General features: G+C 42.1%; 1 protein-coding gene and 1 long non-coding RNA gene across 5 annotated transcripts in view; one reads left to right on the top strand and one right to left on the bottom strand.

Annotated features, from left to right (window-relative positions):
• The window catches only part of LOC138739105 (uncharacterized), a 31,884-nt gene extending 18,676 nt beyond the window's left edge, over positions 1-13,208 (top strand). The window contains exons 2-3 of the long non-coding RNA XR_011342002.1: positions 12,719-12,780; positions 12,915-13,208. This is a non-coding gene — a long non-coding RNA (uncharacterized lncRNA). The remainder of the gene's footprint in view (positions 1-12,718; positions 12,781-12,914) is intronic.
• The window catches only part of LOC138739103 (kelch-like protein 1), a 394,023-nt gene that overhangs the window by 74,601 nt on the left and 301,220 nt on the right, over positions 1-18,202 (bottom strand). For all 4 annotated transcript variants that reach the window (XM_069890588.1, XM_069890587.1, XM_069890589.1 and 1 more), the window contains one exon: positions 15,949-16,135. In XM_069890588.1, coding sequence (XP_069746689.1) covers positions 15,949-16,135 — 187 coding nt within the window. The remainder of the gene's footprint in view (positions 1-15,948; positions 16,136-18,202) is intronic.

Genomic DNA, 18,202 nt, shown 5'->3' with positions numbered 1-18,202 from the left:
TGAATTTTAACTCAAGAGTTAAAATTCCATTAAAGGAGAGGAGGTGTAATGGAATATTTTGGAGATATTTGGTAAAATTAGAGTAGTGTGGCAGCGCACATACTTGTGGCGAACCGGCCCCGCTTGTACCACCACGTGGCAGGGCAGCCACGAGAAGAAGGTGCCGTTGGGGAAGCTCCATGCCTCGTGGCTTTTGTCAGCGTGCACCTCAGGCAGACATTATGATGTCACCCGACCAATGCGGGTGTGGAGCTCACGCTCTCCTTAAAGGAGCGCGAGCGGGATTTAAAATAAATGGTTGTTGTGAACCTCCAACGTGGTAGCTGTGAGTGTCTTTCATCGTAGCTGCCACTACATTGGTGACCCCAATGAGCCCAGACATTTTTCTGGTCTCCCAGCATGGATCCCACAGAGATCAACACTGTTGCTGTGAAACTGCCCTGCTACTGGACCCATCGCCCACATATGTGGTTCGGGCAGGCAGAGGCACAGTTTCGCCTCAGGAACATTTCTTCAGTGCCACGATGTTTTTACCACGAGCTCGACGAGGAGATGGCGGCCAGGGTGGATGACCTCATTCACAACCCGCCGACTGCGGGTAAATACCCTGCCCTCAAAAACCTCCTTCTGGGCACATTCGGCCTCTCCCCACAACAGCGCGGCTCCAGACTCCTGCATCTAGGCGGGCTAGGAGACAGAACACCGTCGGCCCTGATGGACGAGATGCTGGCGCTGGCGGAGGATCACAGCCCTGCTTCTTGTTTCGCCAGATCTTCTTGGAACAGATGCCCAAAGACATTCAGCTCCTCTGGCGGACGAGGATTTCACTGACCCATGGTGAGATGCGGCCCGAGCAGACACCCTCTTGCGAACCAAAAGGGAAAACGAGGCTGCTCTCAGCCAGGTCATCTGCCTAGGAACCAGCTGGTCACAGCCCTCTCCAAGCACATGCCGGAGGAGCACCACCCCACCTGGTGCTTCTACCACCAATGCTGGGGGGCCCAAGCTCGTAAGTGCAGGCAATCCTGTACCTTTCAGAGAAACGACTCAGCCAGTCACCGTTCATGGCTGCAGCAGCTGGCCACGCGAACAGCCTCCTGCCTGTGACCGATAGGTCCACCAGCCGGCGTTTTCTGTTGGACACCGGAGTGGGACTGAGCATCTTACTCCCGACCACCCTCGAGTCCCGCACCTGAGCCTGGGGTCCCTCCCTGCGGGCAGCCAATGTTTGTGCCATCAAAACCTTCAGCATCTGCAGGGCGCAGATCCAGATTGGGAAAGACAAGTTCTGCTGAGGTTCATGCTGGCCTCAGTGGGTATTGCACTACTGGGGGCGACTTCCTCAGAGCACATGGCCTGCTGGTGGATGTGAAGGGCAAACGACTAGTCAACGCTCGCATTTTCCACTCAGTCCACCTTGATGCCATGGAAGACTACAAGCTGGAGATAGCAGCCATCACCGCTCACAGGGATGAGTATTCCAGCATACTCATCGAGTTTCCCACCATCCTACAGCTGCAGTTCACTGCCACCATGGCCCAGCACGGGGTCTATCACCATATCTTCACACAAGGCCAGGACACTACTGCCCGAGAAACTACAGCTGGCCAAGGAGGAGTTCTCCCGCCTGCAGAAGTTGGGAATACTTCTCCGGTCCAACAGTTCCTGGGCTTCCCCTCTCCACATTATCCCCAAGTCTTCTGGGGGCTGGTGACCCTGTGGGGATTATCAGTGCCTGAACAATGTGACTACGCCGGACAGGTATCCCATCCCGCACATCCAGGACTTCACAGCAAACCTCCACGGTGCCCAGGTCTTCTCGAAAGTTGACCTGGTACGGGGCTACCATCAGATCCCAGTCCACCCTAAAGACATCGGTAAGACCGCGATCATCACCTCATTCGGGCTCTTTGAATTCTTGCCCTTCAGAATTAAAAACGCGGCCCAGACATTCCACCACCTGATGGATGCAGTGGGCAGGGACCTGGAATTTGTGTTTATATACCTCGATGACATTCTTATTGCCAGCCGTGGCCACGAGGAGTACAAGGTCCACCTCCGCACCCCGTTTGCCTGTTTGGCAGAGTTTGGCCTCATGGTCAACGTGGCCAAGTGCAAGTTCGGCAAAATTGCGCTCCAGTTCCTGAGGCTCACCATCTCGGCAGCCGGAGCTGCCCCGGCACCAGAAAAAGTCGCGGCCATGCGTTACTTTCTCAAACCCACCACCCTTAAGGGCCTGCAAGAGTTTGTCGGTATGGTGAACTTTTATCATCGCTTCATCCCCGGTGTGGCCTGCATCATGCGACCGTTATTCTCGATATTCACTGCAAAAGACAAGGCCCTGGTTTGGTCGGAAGAGGCGGAGGGCGCCTTCGCAACCACAAAGGATGCACTGGCGAGCGCCACACTATTGGTCCACCTGCATCCAGAGGCCCACACCATGCTCTCGATAGATGCCTCAGCCACGGTCATTGGGGTCATGCTAGAACAGTGGGTCGATGGCCAATGGCACCCACTGGCTTTCTTTAGCAGGCACCTTTGACCTCAGGAACTCAAGTACAGTACCTTCGACCAGGAGATCCTGGCCATCCAACACTTCCTGAAGGGCAGGCTGTTCACCGCATGCACTGATCACAAACCACTCACACAGGCCCTCGTTATGGCAAATGATCCATGGTCTGCTCGGCAGCAGCGCCACCTCTCCTACATGTTGGCGTTCACCACCGACATCCTGTGGAGGGCAGGTAGAGACAACATTGTGGCAGTCCCGCTCTCTTGACACGCAATCCACAGCCTCGCACCCAGCCTAAACCCCCCAGCTGGCACAGAAGGAAGATGCAGAAATGCAGGCCCTCCGTACCACCTTTACAGGGCTCTGCCTCCAGGATATTCATTTGCCGGGCAGCCAAGACACGCTGCTCTGCGACGTTTCCACTGGTTCGCTGCACCCGGTAGTCCCACTGCAGTTGAGGTCGCGGGCCTTAGTCCATGATCAAACACACCCCTTGGTCAAGACATCAGTGCAGATGGTGGCAGAGCAGTTTGTGTGGCACGACCTTAAGAAGGAAGTAGCCCAAATGATGAGGAGCTGCACACAGTGCCAGGCCACCAAGGCCCCAATTCAACAGTTCGACCCGGTGGTCGAAAGGATCCAGCACATACATGTTGATATCGTGGGGCCCCAGAGAGGTGCACTACCTGCTGACAGTGGTCGGCCGGACTACGAGATGGCCGGAAGCCATCTCCATCAAGGACACTTTTGCTGAGACGTGTGCCAGGAACTTGATTGCTCAGTGGATCACCAGGTTCGGAGTCCCAACGCACATCACCAGTGAGAGGATCGCTCAGTTCACCTCTGCCCTCTGGACCCAGTTGGCAAGCCTACTGGGGGCTTAAGCTTCACCATACCACAGTGTATCACCTGCAAGCCAATGGCCTGGTGGAGCGATTTCACCGTCACATGAAGTTGGCACTCATGGACTACCTCACCGGTCCTGGCTGGGCAGACGACTTGCCCTGGGTCCTGCTTGGCATCAGAACACCCCCGAAGGAGAATCTGCAGGTGTCATCCGCAGAGTTGGTGTACGATGCACCACTGTCACTGTCCGGTGAGTTCTTTGGCCTGGAAACAGACTCCACGACCAATCACACAACCCTGTTGGCAGATCTCCGCAGCAGACTCGCCTCACTGGCCACCCCCCTACCTCTTACGCACCACAGCACCTGATCAGCCCAATGAGCTGGATGTGGCCAAATTCGTCTTCGTTTGACATGGCCCGCACATTGCACCCTTGCAGTGCCCTTATGAAGGCCTGTTCAGATTCCTCCAGTGTTCCGGCAAGACCTTCACATTGGACATTGGGGGTAAAAGTGAACTATTTATGGTAGACCGCTTGAAAGTGGCACACCTAGACCTCTCGCAACCGATTCAAATGGCTCAGACCAAGTGCCGAGGACATCTGCCCAAGTGGCAGGATGCATAAGCTGGTTCTGGGGTGGCGTTGTGTAGCAGTACACATACTCATGGCAAACTGGCCCCGCTTGTACCGCCACATGGTGCGGCAGCCACGAGAAGATGGCATCGCCCTTGCCTCGTGGCTTTTGTCAGTGCATGCCTCAGGCAGATATTATGACATCACCACCCACAAGGGGGTGCAGCTCAGGCTGTCCTTAAAGTGGCGCGCCTGGGATTTGAAATTAATGGTCATTGAGAACCTCCAACGTGGTGGCTGTGAGTCTCTTTCATTGTTGCTGCCACTACAGTAGGTTACATCCATACACACGTTTTAAAACAGATCTTATTTGAAATACTGAAGAATTCATATTCAGTGAACTTTACAGAAACTATGAAGAATGTTATGCACATTTCACAAGTAGGTGCTAATTGAAATGATATTAAATGAATTGACTGGTGACACTCTGGCTGTTTGCAAGTATCTACAAAGTGCTCATTATGCTTGTTATTCATCGTGAAAATCTCAATGCGAAGTTATGCAAAATGTTTTATCAATGAATTAAAGCTACTTACAGCTGCAACTACAAAGTTTGATTTATTGAATTAATAAAATGGTAAATCGAAATATCATCGCTTATGTTTCTATGAAGATGACGTTTCGAAATTGGGAAAAACTAGAACTTGGAAATGTCAACAATATTCTTATTCAAAGAAAAGTTATGATGTGAATTTTGTTTGGAAGAAAGGCTAGTAATATATCTGGAAAAACTCAATTAGTCAAAAACATTTAATCTTTAAAGAAGTTTAGTTGCCTGTGAGAAGATTTCAGAAGCCTCTGAGAGATTGTCTGTCTGACTGCAGACACCTGTAACCTTGGAGAAAGATAAGAGCTACCAGCCAGAATCTGGCAGGAAACCCAGAAGAATGCTTTAGAAAGCTATTGTAAACACCTGATAATGAAGCCCATTTGTGAAGTAACACAGAGACAAGCTGCAATCATCTTAAAGTGACAACACAAGATACGAATTGTTTACAGTTCCCTGGAACCAGGAAGCTAGAAGAAAACAGGCTGCAGTGTGAAGAACCCAAGATGGATAAGAATAAATCTCAATGGGCTAAAGATGTCGATCGAACAGCTTCTCTCAAAAAACTGTTTGATCATGAATTGAGCCAGCAAAGTGGACCGAAAACATTTGGCAGCGACCCTTGAAGAAACGGCTTCAACTATGAAGCAAGAAGACAACGCCATTAAGGCACTGCAGGCCTCATTAGCTAACTTAAAGGTTAGTGGATATGAAATAGATGAAAGTACATTGCAAAACCCCACTGGTGCGGAACCGAGCTAAATGCTGAAGATAGAGTCAATCTGAAAGTTCTGATGTGAATCCTGATGATAGTATTTCCATGGTTATGAGTGTAGGAAAATCTTCAAAGGCATGTACAGCAAGTACAGCTTCACGTGCTTCAAGCATATGAGCTATGCATGCGAAGGCACAAATGCCATCAGTGACAACTCAAGGTCCTACACCCTATGGCACCGATAGGGATCCTTGGTATGTAAGTGGTGGCATTGGTTGAGATCCTTGACTTGTCACTGGTACTTCAACAACATGAAGAGACATCATCTATTGAGTATCATCACTATGGCACTGGATCACGTTCCATATGCTCCATTCACAACAAGAAAACCAATCACAAGCTATGGTGGACAAGATAATATAATATCACTCATAACAAAACAAAATGAAATTTTTGCTATGTTAGTTCAGCAACAAAGTTCATATGGTTTATCAAAGAAGGAAATTCCAGTTTTTAATGAAGATCCATTCATCCATTCATCCATTCATGAAATCCTTTGAACATTATATTGAACTAATACTAAAAATCCCAAAGGTCATCTGTATTACTTAGAGCAGTATACTGGAGGACAGGTGAAGGAGTTAGTCAAAACTTGAAAATATATGGAGCCAGACCAAGGTTTTAAAAGGGTAAAAGAATTATTGAACCTTCATTATGGCGATGAACATAAAATCACAAGGGCCCACATGGACTTGGTTCTTTCTTGGCCAGCAATTAGATCAGAGGATGCAAAGGCTTTACAAGCATATGCACTCTTTCTGAGAGGATGATGTAACACAATAGGAAGTAGTGTACATTTTCAAGAGCTGAATTTACCTGTTAATTTGTCGATTATTGTCAATAAATTGCCTTATAAACTGAAGGACTTATGGAGAACAAAAGTTGCAGAGCTTAAGATTCTTCCTGAAAGGGATGCCACTTTTGAGGATGTTGTACAATTCATGAAATGGCATGTGTATGTTTACACCATAAGAGTATTTGGAAATATTAAGGTTACTTCAATAATTCCTAAAGGTATAAAGAAGTCTAAATCATAGTTTCAACAGAAACCAAAGGGAAGTAACGTTGTTACTGCTGTGTCAGATACAAGCACAAGAAAGAACAAAGATCAAAGGAAAAAGAAGATCAGACTCTACAGGAAAGAGGTTTGTATTGCAAACATGCACATGTTTTAGAAAGACGTTCACGATTGGAGAAAAAGTTACACGATGAGAAATTAACCATTTTAAAGAAGAATGGAATATGTTTTGGCTGCTTGTGTAAAGGACACATCAGCAAAGCTTGTATAAGAGAATAGGTTGTGATATATGCAGTTTAAAGCATCTCAAGTTACTGCATACTCAATGTGGAAAAATTGAGCAGGAAGTCAAACAATCTGATTCCAAGACTAAAGACAAAGTCAAAGTGAATGCCTTAGCTTTGGTTCAGACAAACAGTCTTATGGGGGCCGGTTAGAAAGCTCTCTCAATAGTTCTTATGTAGGTTAAAGCTAAAAAATAAAGCTTAATACTGAAGACTGCATAATTTTGTACTCTTGAATTGATGAATAAACTTAATCTTCATGGTAAAAGATCACAAATCTTGTTGAAGACAATAAATGATGAAAAGAACATTGAAACTAATATATTTTCAGGTATTAAAATTGCTGGATTGAATAGCAATGAATGTTGCGATCTTCCAAGTGAATATACTCAGAGGACTATGCCTGTGAATAAAGAGAATAATCCATATCAGATGATATCAAACAGTGGGATCATCTAAAAGATGTTTGCTTACCCAAGATTGATGCTAAGATTGAGATGTTAATTGGATTTAATGTACCAAAGGGTTTCAAACCTTTAGAAGTAATAAGGAGTCAAAATGGCGGACCTTATGCCATGAGAACGTTGCTTGGATGGACCATTAGGAGGAGAATCCTCAACAATGAAGAAACTGTTTACATCCGGTACCGCATGGATGGCAGTCTCTTCAATCTGAGGCACCTGCAAGCTCACACCAAGACACAAGAGCAACTCGTCCATGAACTACTCTTTGCAGACGATGCCAATTTAGTTGCCCATTCAGAGCCAGCTCTTCAGCGCTTGACGTCCTGTTTCGCGGAAACTGCCAAAATGTTTGGCCTGGAAGACAGCCTGAAGGAAACTGAGGTCCTCCATCAGCCAGCTCCCCACCATGACTACCAGCCCCCTCACATCTCCATCGGGCACACAAAACTCAAAACGGTCAACCAGTTTACCTATCTCAGCTGCACCATTTCATCGGATGTAAGGATCGACAACGAGATAAACAACAGACTCGCCAAGGCAAATAGCGCCTTTGGAAGACTACACAAAAGAGTCTGGAAAAACAACCAACTGAAAAACCTCACAAAGATTAGCGTATACAGAGCCGTGTCATACCCATACTCCTGTTCGGCTCCGAATCATGGGTCCGCTACCGGCATCACCTACGGCTCCTAGAACGCTTCCACCAGAGTTGTCTCCACTCCATCCTCAACATTCATTGGAGCGACTTCATCACCAACATCGAAGTACTCGAGATGGCAGAGGCCGACAGCATTGAATCCACGCTGCTGAAGATCAAACTGCGCTGGGTAGATCACGTCTCCAGAATGGAGGACCATCGCCTTCCCAAGATCGTGTTATATGGCGAGCTCTCCACTGGCCACCGAGACAAAGATGCACCAAAGAAGAGGTACAAGGACTGCCTAAAGAAATCTCTTGGTGCCTGCCACATTGACCACCGCCAGTGGGCTGATATCACCTCCAACCGTGCATCTTGGTGCCTCACAGTTCGGCAGGCAGCAACCTCCTCGAAGAAGACCACAGAGCCCACCTCACTGACAAAAGACAAAGGAGGAAAAACCCAACACCCAACCAATTTTCCCTTGCAACCGCTGCAACCGTGTCTGCCTGTCCCGCATCGGACTTGTCAGCCACAAATGAGCCTGCAGCTGATGTGGACATTACCCCTCCATAAATCTTCGTCCACGAAGCCAAGCCAAAGAAAGAAAAGAAAAAGGAGGAGAAATTAATAAAGATCAGGAGTTGTCAAATGTAAATGTCAACAGGATTTCAGTTATGAAGCTTAATGATCTGTGGGAACAACAGCTTAAAATTGATTTCCCTGATTGTCGCAAAGATAGTCAAGAATCTTCGAAGGAGGACAAACAATTTCTGGATTAAGTTTCAAATTCTGTTAAACATGTTGATGGTCATTACTGCATAGCATTACCTTTGAAGAAAATGGAAATTTTAGGCCAGATACTAAAAGAATTGCAGAACAGCGTATGTTGAATTTGAATAGAAAATTCAAGAGAAATTCTTCCTTTCATTTGGAATTTACCAATGTCATTTCAGATATGATAAGCAAAGGTTATATGGAAAAGGTAGGAGAAGAATCTTGGAATGCAAACACGGTAGAAAATTGTATTTACCTCATCATAGAGTTATACATCCAGAAAAGGAGAAACTACGTGTAGTATTTGATTGTGGAGCATCATTTCAAGGAGTCTCTTTGAATTCTCAGATTCTACAAGGTCCCGACTTAACCAGTACTTTAATATGTGTTCTGATAATATTTTGTAAAGAGCCTATTGTAATTGCTGCAGATATTGAAGTGATGTTTCATCAAGTGAAAGTACCATCAGAAGATCATGATTTTCTGCGATTGTTATGGTGGCCTAATGGCGATTACAGAAAAGACATGATTGAATGCAGAATGACAGTTCATCTATTTGGAGCAACTTCATCACCAAGATGTGCACATTTTGGTCTCAAGAAATGTGCTGAAGATAATGAAAAGCAATTTAGTTCTCAAGCTATAAGCATCATCAGAAATAATTTCCACGTTGATGATTTTCTTACTTCAGTGGTTTCAGAAAAAGAAGCAATATATCTTCATCATGAGTTAAAAGAGATCTGTAATAAAGGAGGTTTCTTCCTTAGGGAATGGATAGCAACAATTGAGATGCATTGGCTATAATTCCCAAGGGAAAAAAGGCATTGGAGATAAAACAACTAGACTTGGATTGTCACGTTCTACCTATTGAACGAATTTTACAAGTACAATGGTGTATTAAAACTGATGTTTACAAAATTAAAATTGTTTTGAAGGAATGGCCTTTAACAAGAAGAGGTATTCTTTCGATCGTTAGGTCAATATATAATCCTTTATGGATATTGGTACAAATACTATTAATATCCAAGAAAATTCTGCAAGAATTGTACAGAAGAAAATTTAGATGGGATGAAGCTATAACAGATTCCATCGCATAAGATTGGATGAATTGTATTGAGAGTTTTGAAATGTTAGAGAGTTTGAAGTCATCAGATGTTTTAAACTTCAGACTTTGGAATTGCCACATTTGCTCAGTTACACCATTTTGCTGATGCAAGTGAAGGTGGTTTTGGTACTGTCAGTTATTTAGTACTGCAAAGTATCCAAGAGTAAGTATATTGTGGATTTGTAATGGGAAAAGCCAGAGTGGCTCCATTAAAATCAGTCACCATACCTCATATGGAATTGACTGCCACTACCATGGTGAGCAAGATGGACACTGTTAATTGTCGACATGAAAATGCTCAACCTGGAAAACAACAAATGGCAGATTTGCCACAAGACAGAGTTTTACCTGATGGGCTACCATTTACATACCTGGGAGTTAATTATTTTGGTCTTTTACAAGTAAATTGAAGAAGTGTTGAAAAATGATACAGAGCTATTTTTACTTGTTTGATTATGAGAGCAATTCATACTGAAGTAGTGTCATCGCTTGATACAGACTCTTTTATCAATGTTCTTCGACGTTTTATCACCAGATGTGGTCAAGTAAAAGAATTACGTTCTAATAATGGATCTAACTTCACAGAAGCTTAATTAGAGTTACGAAAAGCCATTCAAAATTGGAATCAACATCAAATTCATGATGCATTACTTCAAAAGAAAATTAATTCGATATTTAACCCACCCACAGGATCACATCATGGAGGTGTGTGGGAAAGAATGATTAGATCAATCAGGAAAATTCTTAATTCCATTTTGAATGGTCAAATATTGAATGATGACAATCTTCAGACAGTAATGTGTGAGATTGAAGCTGTTTTAAATAGTCGTTCAGTAACGAAAATTTCTGTCGATTTAAATGACATTGAGGCAGTGACACTGAATCATCTCTTACTTCTTAAATCTAAACCTTTAATGCCTCTGGGTCAATTTCAGAAAGAAGATATTTATGCAAGATGGATATGGAGACAAGTGTAGTCTATTGTCAATTTATTTTGGAAAAGATGGGTTAAAGAATATCTTACATTATTACAAAAAAAAGTCAAAATTATCCTAAAGCTGAATGCAATTTTGTTTGCGGAGACATTGGAATTATCATGGATTATTCTGCACCGAGAAATTCATGGTTGCTGAGAAAAATCATGGATACAATTCCAGACATAAAAGGTTTTGTTCAGAAAGTGCAGATTAAAACCAAGACTGGTTACTTAAACAGACCTATTACTAAAATCTGTCTTTTACAAGAAGCGGAGAGCTTTGATTTCAAATCTTATATTTACCATATTTACTTTTGTATCTGTAAAAGTAATTATTACAGAGTAGTCATTAATATCTACTATAATAACAAGGGGTCAGAATGTAAAGGTTAAAACTTTGTTTTCTTTTGATTTATAGTTAATTTTCTGACTATCCTTTTAAGGAAAATTATTGTTTGTAGTGTTACCATAGTTACTATGATGTCATATGTCATAATATCTGAGCAAACGGAGAGTTTGTATCTAATTCTTTGAAGAATCGTATCAGAGATGTAAGCTCTCGAGATATTCTTTGAATTCATCTTAATATTTGTTTATTTCTTTTATATTTGTTTGAAGTTGAATATCGTTATCATTATACACTACATTTCGTTAGTCATCATTATGAAAATCTCAAAGTGAACTTATGCAAAATGTTTTATCAATGAATTAAAGCTACTTACAGTGACAACTACGAAGTTTGATTTATTGAATTAATAAGATAGGAATTCGGAATATCGTCGCTTATGTTTCTGTGAAGATGACATGATTTGAAATTGGGAAAAACTAGAACTTGGAAAGTGTCATCCATACTTACTGCCAATGAAGTACCAATCTAATTTAATAAATGCAGAGGAAAATTGTTGATGCTAATCGAGGGACTTTTATCAAAGTCAACCAAAATATGGAAGAATACTCTTTGACCTTTCAAGTATTTTTGAGGGATTTTTACATCTTTTCCATCCACGTAAAACCACATCAACTTGAATTCCCAGTAGCCTATCTTTTCACATCATGCAGCATTTCCACACAGACATGTCTCGTCCTCAGCTTATTCCATTGTCAGGGTGAGGCCAAATGTAAACTTGAGGAAAAAAATATATTATAATCCTTGTGAACAGCTTTAAACTCAATGATGTACACAATGAGTTCTCTAATTTTAAGTTCCACTGTTTATTTCTCTCCTTTACCTATTTCTAGTCTTACTTTTCTCTCTATCTCTTCCCTTCCCCACCCCACTCCAAGAGGACCATCTCATTACCTGTCACTTTACCTCTTCCACCTTTTGCCCTATTACCTCAATTGTTCTCTCACCCTCCTCCACTCAAAATGGGATATAGCCCCATTATAGATTGAATGGGTCCAGAATAGGATTTTGATAGACTTGATTTCATCCTTTCCCACTCAGTTAAATGATGATTGGCCCTCTCCACCATGGATGCTGACTGGATCCACCCCCTCCACCCCTTCAGGTTCCTCCAACAACTCAGGATTCTAGCTGTTAGAGTTCTTGTGTTTCTCACATAAAAGAGCTGCCTTGTCAACATTTCTGAATTTTAAGCCTAAACACACAAATAACTTTTAGTATTATATTTCTGATCAGCATTTTAACACAAATATTAAATTGATGTATCAAAAAATCCTATTCTGGACCCATTCAATCTATAATGGGGCTATATCCCATATTGACTTTATCTAGTTGCCAACAACCTCCATAGAATGCAGTGCAACAGCAGAATGATTTTTGCATTGGCGCATGTTATTCTGACCTCAGTTCCTCACCATCTCGCACTGTCCTTGGTAAACATTTTTGAGCATTTTTTTTTGTCAGCATTTTCATTTATATTCATTAAATTCAGTTGGGAAGTGAATCTAATGCATTATTCATTTTTCTATAAACCATTGAGCAGCTGAACAGTACATTTATAATCAACTTTATGAATACGCATCTGACTGCTTGCATAAATCCAGTCAAATAGGAATAGTTTACAGAAGAGAAGCAGCAATGAAATTTGATTCCATAATTATAATATTCTCTTTCGGCTCCAATCTGAAATTGGCAACAGGAGTGAGAACCATTTTGTTTACTTATTTTTCCTTGCAGATCCACTCTGTTAATTAACCTTGAACCATGACTCCAGATGTGTGATGAAGTGCAAGAAGCACGTGAGTTTTAAAAGTAGCAATTATAGTCACAGATACATTTGCCAAATCTATAACCTGCTGCTCTCTTTTATTCTCTGAGCATCTTTCCCCATGAAATTAAATCAGACCAATTTTTTTTTTTGTGGTTTGTTTAGATCTATTGTCAAATATTGCCAGCAAACAATAACCCATGAAATTGGCCAAAATACAGGATGAAGCAGCATTCAGATGTCTCATAACCAAATGCAAGTGACAGTGTGGGTCATCAATGAGACAGCATTCAATTCAGTGCAGTGGCTAATACCTTGTCCATTCGAGAAGGGCATCAGCTTTTAAAGGTATCCACAATTAGCACTGTATACAATGGATGCAATGGAAAAAAAAGGCTGAAGAGGAGAGGGATTCTGCTTTCACATTCAAGACCATAAAATAGTGATCTGTTTAATAAAATGCATGGTAGAAGTTTTATCTTGTACACCACTGTAAAGTATGTGATGGGGTGGGTGGGAGGGTGACCTGTTGTCTGGTTCAAGTGTGCAATGCACAGGGAGTAATGCTCTGAGATTCCATGATCTCACCAGACATGTCATGATGATCAGTAAAAATGCGATTCTCATAAGAAAGTAAACATTGTCCAAATTTCAGTTTTTAAAGCAGTGTTTTACTCTTTAACAAATATAGAGATCTTGCAGAATGCCAGGGATTCACTCATTTTTTATTTTTTTTTTATTTTTCACACTATGAACCATATTGACCAAAATATACACAAACATTTCCCTCTTGAATATACACAGTGTCATTTTCTCCCCATTTCCCCCCTCCCTTCCCTCCCTCCTTCACCCCCCCTCCCCACCCACTCATTCATGCAATGTATTCAGTTGTGATGGGCCTGCAGAGCATGATGTCAGAGATTAGCAAACATCATCGAAGAGTATTTTCTCCTTTCCTCAGATGGAAGAGAGTCTATGATTCTGAGCAAGGGACTTCCCTCCTGATTGCATTCTTTCCTCCTGCTCTTGCTACTCTTCCTCCTCCTTCTACTTCAGACTCCCCCCCCCACCCCCCACCTCAGAGCCGTCAGGCTCTGGTACTTCTTCCTGCATTTCCTTTCACATTGCTACTTCTCGACCATGCATCATTAGAACCACACAGAGAAGTCCCCAACCTTGCTTGGGGTTCCCCAGAGGTCATATACTGCAAGGTGTGACAACTCTTGAAAACATACCATGGTATAGATAGCTTTATTGTCTGTTTCATTGCTATAAAGGGTTCACGCATGATGTAAGAGATATGGTATTCATCTGATGTTCCTCAACCACCCATCTCCAGGAATTCAAAACCCTTTATTGATAAGAAGGTTTGGCTTAATAATGGGTGCCCATATTGCCACACAAGCCTGGTCAATTACTTTCAGCATTCACTGGGGCCTGATATCCTCCCCGTGAAGTATCATTTATCTCAGTGATGACAACTTTGCAAAACCTGAGCCGGTATACAAATTACCCATGGCAGATGTCCAGGCAAGATAAGTCTCTTCTGAAGACTCTGGGAGATGGCTTTGCACAGATGTGCTCATCTTTGTCGCTTTTCCTGACCCTTCCGAGGTGATCTAGCATGCCAGTAGTATCACAGTTTGAAGCATCATTAAATAAGCTTGTCAAATAAATGATGAAATACCAGGTCCTGTTAGTTTGAGCAGACTTTCTGAACTTATGGAAATTCCTGAACGGTCATCAGAAAATCCAAAAGCTGTCCAATCATGTTTAAGAACATTAGCAGACTGCCCCTTTATGAACGATCAAAGCAATATCTTTGTTTGATATGCTCCAAGTGCAAGTGAACTCTAGTTTATATGGTGAGGCAGAAGCATGTGCTACCTGAATAGTGGTGCCACTTGGTGCCTGCCTAAAGCTTGGAAAACCTTAGTGACATCAATGTGAATGTTTCACAGAACTTTCATTCTAAATTCAGATTCAATGCAATTTCACTCAGATATCATTGCTAACTCAATTAACCCTGGATACAATTGAAAGTGAGTGATATACTTTATATACTTCATGATCCAAACTTTAGACATTTGAGTTCAAATAATGATTTGAGTTCAAAAAGCAATGTAGAAGAATAGTACTGAAATGTGATTGTGAAAGCAAAATACTGACAATTCTGATGAGCTGAAGTAAAAACATAGCAGGTCAGAAATATGGTGGTTGAAGAAGAATTAATATTTTGTGATGTTAACCTTTTCAGTATTGAACCTGCCATTCAATTTAATCTTTTTCTGGACCTCTTTTTGCATTTTTACTTGTCTCATTACCACCCCTATCCCATTACATTGAACATCAATCACTGTGTAATTTAATGCCTTCTGCCTTCCACCTATTAGAACTTCCCTTGTGTTCCATGTCCCTTTCTGTCTGTTCTCTGAACTTTAACTTACTCCCCTTCTGATGAAAGGTCATCAGCATGAAATATTAACAATGTTTTTTTTCTCTCCATCGATCTGCCTGACCTCCTGAATATTTCTACCATTTTTATTACTGTCTAAATATGGTGAATCCTTCAAAGTACGACAACAACCATGATGGATCAAGCATCTTCCTCTGTGCTTAATGAATCAATAGGCACTTTCAGGTGGCCAAATGCCCCACATGTTTAGGCAATATGTGGCTGTTTTGAGGCCACCTGAATGTGCAGGAGGTGCTGTCGAAGCAAGCTACGTAACCCTCCTCCAAGACGGATAATCAGCTCAGCTCAGTGGCTCCCCGGCCACCTGAATGCAGCTGGCTGAAAGCAAATGTTAAAGGGTCAGGCTGCTGATCACAGTTGACACTGGGCAGGAGCCGGAGTGTGCTCAGAGCCGCATCCTGTGCAGCTATGTCCTTCAGGTGGCCAGCGTTGTGCTTTAAATGCTGCCACCTGAATGGCAATTTAAAGGGCCGCTTCTGCTTCTTCAGGCGCATTCTTAGCATAGAATGCACCTGAAAAAGCCTAATGTTAACATTCATTGACTAATCATTACTGACAACAGTTTCTGTTTAAGTCGAAATTTGGCCATTATTTGACATGCTGAGCCTGTGGTGGCTTAATATATTTCTGAAATTCAGTTCCATGACATCAATAAGATATATCTAGCACAATAAAGGAGCAATTTCCATTGCTTTGACTTCCAAAATTGCACGAGATGCCTACCTTTGTTTGCATCCATCCCTCCAACTGCATACAGAGCTCCAACTGTGGACTTTCGAGGCCTTGTTCTTGGACTTTGCATTAAAGGTCGTCTCTCTGGCAACAGATGGTACTTCATGGCTTCTAAAATAAGCTTTTGGCACTCAAGGTCATCTTTGAAAAGAATGTTGTTCTCAAGATCAGCCAGAAGCTGAAAAACAGAAGTAAATACTAGGAACTTATTTTGTATGTGTCAGGATCTGATTGTAAAGTATAGACAGGTTAGTGGACTCTGTGGAAGGAGCTACAAGCAATTCCAATGTAACTATAAATGAAAGCAGAGTTCACGTGGTTTATCAATCACAGCAGCACTTCAAGGATAAAGGTTAGTTTCTTTGTTTCATTTTCTTTCAAAATAAATTAATGACCTTGCAGAAGATTGGAAAATTTGATGGGTCTGTCACTAAATTGAATTTTATATTCAATAACATGCATCTAATTTCTGGATACAGAAGATTAACTAGCATCACATATCATTACAATGTGTTGTTGAGCCACAAGCAGATTGATAATGAATGCTGAGAGAAAATATGAGAGAATCATTATGGTTCTAAATCGGTAGAGGCTCATTCTCAGTTTACAGATTGCCAGTTTGCTCCCCATGTGTGAGCAGTTTAATTTTATTATATTTGATTCATGTTGCCATGTACATAATTGCGTGATGGCACAATAGGAGATGCAACAGTGGCAACGTCTTACTTCTGATTCCTCTCCCCCTGAAGCTATTTTGTAAATGACAAGAGTTGAGACATTCAGTAATCAACATATTGGAGGAAGAGACCCAAGGAATGTTAAAGACTTCCAATTTTTAGCATAAATCCAGCTCAGTCACTCCTGCCTTGTGTCATGAAGATCTACTTTGGTATACCATCTGCAGGCTTTGCATGCATTGTATGTCATTGGACACCAACCCAGGGGTCAGGGTCTATTTTGTGTATAAGCATCAGAAAGAAGCAGGTCGAATTTTGGAAGCACAGTATAAGGTGCGTATCATGGCCAGTTTGTGCTGCACAATGCACATCAACATTGCATGATGAAAAAGATTTCTAAGCTATACCTTTCTAGCCATATTCCTGGATCACCATCAGAAAATTGTGAAGTTGCTTGATCAGTCATCTGCTTGAAACATTGCCAGTCTAATGAACTAACTTATGTTCACTCGCAAGGTTAGAATGAGCCATGAATTTAAAGGCCTTGCGGAGGGAGCCGAGAAAGCTGACCTGTGGTCGGCTTGAGAACATTCACTATAGCTTACAGCTGTTGATTAAAAAGGCAGATTGTACCCTTTAATAGATGCAATAGGTATGTTAATCTTATCTACTGCAAAATAGCATTTGGAAACAAATTTTCTGATTGATTTTCTTACATCAGCGTGCATAGCAACAAGCTTAAGTGTCTTCCCCGTAGCTATCAGACTTCTGAGTGAATCCCAAAATGGTGTTCTCATGATCCCCTTGTTTTGTATTCATTGATGCTTTACATTAGCAACTCAAGTGGACACAATGGTAAAGAATGCATTTGACACACCAGCCTGAATTTTGCAGTATATATAATGAGTACAAAAGTTGGGATTTCAGGATACAAGTCTAGAAAGTATCAATGAGACCGTGCCATGAGCACTGTGTACAATCCTAGTCACCAAGCCATAGGAAGGATATCAATGTTAGAAATGGTGCAGAGGAGATTTATTAGAATGTTGCTGGGACTGGAGGGCTTGAGTTATATGGAAATGTTCGATAAACAGGGTTTTCATTCCCAACTGTGGAGGGATGATCCTGTAGAGGTTTATTAAATCCTGAGAGGCATGCACACAATTTTTTTTAAAAACCAGGTTAGAAATTCTAGAGCTATAGTGCTTAAAGAGAGCGGGGAGAGATTTAAGAAGGACCTGAAAGATATCTTTCTTTTTCACTCAGGGGATGGTTCATATCTGGAATAAACTGTCAAATGAAACTGTGAAAGTGGGCTAACTTCAATGTTCAAAAGATATTTGGACAGATATATGATTAAAAAAGGTCTTAGAAAGATATGGATCAAATACTGGCATAGCGGACTAGCCTAGAACATCAATTTTGTTGGTATGAAAGAGACGAGCTAACAGCCTATCCTAGGCCACATGGTTCTCTGTTATTCAACTCTGTTTTGTCTTTGTGTTACTTAGGAGGTTTATTAAATAACTTAGAGAAGCAAGATTCAAATAATAGAAGAGACTTTACTT

The sequence above is a fragment of the Narcine bancroftii genome, chromosome 7 (assembly GCF_036971445.1).
Source record: "Narcine bancroftii isolate sNarBan1 chromosome 7, sNarBan1.hap1, whole genome shotgun sequence".
NCBI classification, from domain to species: domain Eukaryota; kingdom Metazoa; phylum Chordata; class Chondrichthyes; order Torpediniformes; family Narcinidae; genus Narcine; species Narcine bancroftii.
The sequence above is the reverse complement of the archived record's forward strand: the minus strand, read 5'-3'. Positions and strand labels throughout refer to the sequence as shown.